The sequence below is a fragment of the Haplochromis burtoni genome, unplaced genomic scaffold, assembly GCF_018398535.1.
Source record: "Haplochromis burtoni strain Fernald_Lab_line unplaced genomic scaffold, NCSU_Asbu1 Contig_438, whole genome shotgun sequence".
In the NCBI taxonomy this organism is placed as follows: Eukaryota; Metazoa; Chordata; class Actinopteri; order Cichliformes; family Cichlidae; genus Haplochromis; species Haplochromis burtoni.
This window is the reverse complement of record NW_024582799.1, coordinates 99,741-102,269: the sequence shown is the minus strand read 5'-3', so window position 1 is coordinate 102,269 and position 2,529 is coordinate 99,741. Positions and strand designations below refer to the sequence as shown.

At 44.1% G+C, this 2,529-nt stretch overlaps 1 protein-coding gene across 3 annotated transcripts in view; it reads right to left on the bottom strand.

Moving 5' to 3' along the window:
• rtn3 (reticulon 3) overlaps positions 1 to 2,529 on the bottom strand; it is a 26,524-nt gene that overhangs the window by 17,560 nt on the left and 6,435 nt on the right. For 2 of the 3 annotated variants that reach the window (XM_005945422.3, XM_014341086.1), the window contains exon 2: positions 1,705 to 1,752. The exons of the other annotated variant lie outside the window; for it this stretch is intronic. In XM_005945422.3, the coding sequence (XP_005945484.1) occupies positions 1,705 to 1,752 (48 nt within the window). The remainder of the gene's footprint in view (positions 1 to 1,704; positions 1,753 to 2,529) is intronic. 3 annotated transcript variants of the gene reach the window in all.

The following is a 2,529-nucleotide window of genomic DNA, read 5'->3' as shown; positions in this document are numbered from 1 at the left end:
ATGGAGACCATGAACTGGCCCAGAGTGACTCCATATTTTCATTTGGTTGCAGCGCTGTGTCTGAATATCTGTGAGATCCAGTGGGTGACCCCACACCTGTCTCCTGGTGGACCTTGCCACTGTGCTAGTGCACCTGTGCTTTCACTCACAGGTGTTTCTTTTAGGTTGGCAGTCTGATGGTCTATGTTAGCATCATTATATTTTGTGTATGAGCTCACTGCAGTATAAATTATTTACATTTTCACTCATTTTTCATTACATTTGCCTTATTAGAGACGATATGAAAAACCTGGTTTTCTAAATGTCTTTCATCTACTTAACACGCTCTTATTCAACTATATTCTCACTGATCCCTCAAATACTTGTTGCCATTTACAACAACAGAGGTGCCACATAAATAGTCTTCCAGGACTCAGCTGTTATTTGTGGCTGTTTATGCTTACTGAACTTGTACTTGGATTTGGGTCCAAAATTGATTAAAATTCTGCAAAAACAGCTAAAAAGTGTGAAGTTTGTATCTTTGCTGAGAAGCCAGTGAGTCCGAGTGCAAATTCCACAGGGTGTGGTCATAGTCGGTCAAACCTCAGGGCGGCTGCTTGTGTGTTGTATTGGTGCAGCTCATGTTATCACTCACGCTACCCCTTATCTAGGCTTGTCTAACAAACAAGTAAAGAATGCTGGCGGTGATAGAAACAACAGTTCAAAAAGAATCAGAAAGCGAAGAAGCTAAATTGGGGGGTTAAGGAAAAATGTACCTACTTGTTTTGCATAAGCAATGATGTGAGACATGCACAAAGCCTATAGAGCCGTAAGTAGGTAGTGGGATGGAGGGTGAATGAGCTACAGGCAATGGCAGACCCAGGCCACTGGGCGGTCGATGATATCTCCAGTGCCACTCATCCTCCAGTACACAATAGCTTCTAGGACTGAAACTGGGAAGGGGAATTCAGATACTAGGGCAGCAGGAAGGTAGAATCATTCCCCTGAGACACCAACCTCATCCTTTTTTAGATTTCTGGTCCTTTATGCACAATGTGAACTTGAACTTCTCTGCCTTCCTAAAATAAGGTGGCAATCTCGGGATTATCTTGAACCTACAGTGAGCGATGCTGACCTAAATAATGCCTGCTAGCAGGCAGCAAAGACTGAGATGGATCACACTGCTAGCAGCTGCAGACAGAGGCTTTTATGAGCAACACTCTTAGTGTACAATTCTGGGCAAGAAGAAGCAGCAGTGAGTTCTCACATGGCCCAAGGAAGGCTTTGAGAGTGCCAGTGACTCGTGGCAAGACACGTTATTTTAACTCTACAGTATGACTATGTGAACAAGAGCTGTTGCGGCTCAGATTATGGCAATGGATAGGTGTGTCTAAGGAGCCTGAAAAGAAAATCAATCAATCAGTCAATAGTCCTTGAAAACAAGGGGAGCTTTGCTGACTGGTCAGCTTAGAATAACTGCAGCAGCCTAAAGGAATGCTGAAAACAGACTGAGGTCTGCAGGAGGGGCGGGGTAAGAGCAGGTTAGGGCCACAGCCACCTATGCTGTTTCTTTGCAGGCGAGCTGTTTTTACTGGGCTCTTATTTGGCAGGAGAGGGGCACTAGAAAGAGGCATGAGGCAGAACTGCACAGCAGCAGGGCAGCAAGAAAGTACAGGGCAGAGGGAGAGAGAGCAGGCGAGCAATCGAAGAGAACCATACACTTGCCTTGAGGAGACTGAATGAGAGATACAGGCGAAGAGGAAAGAAAGGAATCTGAAAAAATAAAGAGGACAGAAGAATAATCATCGTAGAAGAAGACAAACATCTCCATCCACCGTCCTCACTCAAAAGAAAAGTTAACTTATCCAGCCTTAACAACTCTACACATGTACTACTTCACATAAGGACCAGAACAAACCAGTGCTTACAGGGGGCCATCGTTTCATTCAAACTTACAAAAACTTTAACACATGCACTTATATTTGCTACGCAGGAAAAAATCAAGACAATGTACTCAACAAGCAGACAAAAGCACTCGAAGAGACAGAAGCTTCACACACAAACATTTAATTTACACAGTCATTGCTCCACAGCTCTGTCCAGTACCCATCTCCACATACTTTGGACTGCAGCTTGGTTTGGGCTACAACCTAAACAGCACACGTTCCATTTCTACTTCACCGATACAAACAAAGGTAACATAACCAACGCTGTGGGAGTGTTAGCCATTCTTCTGAACTGTAGATGGTCCATCGGTCAGAAACTGGTCTTTAGGGTGCGAATTCAGTTTTTGCTGCATTTATGCCACAACATTTACTTTGTGGTTGGACGATTCTATCAGTCATTGGTACGATAGAACGATTGGATTATTCGTACCCCTGGTACACAAAAGGAGCTCCACATAAGATTTCCAATCAAGTGTGTAAAAACTAGACTAGCTTGGACAGCGCTCCATCTGCAACAACCTCCAACAAGACCAGAATGTAAAGCGGGCCTGCACTAAGCTTTGCATGTGACTAAATGCCACCAACCAGCTTACAGAATCTACCT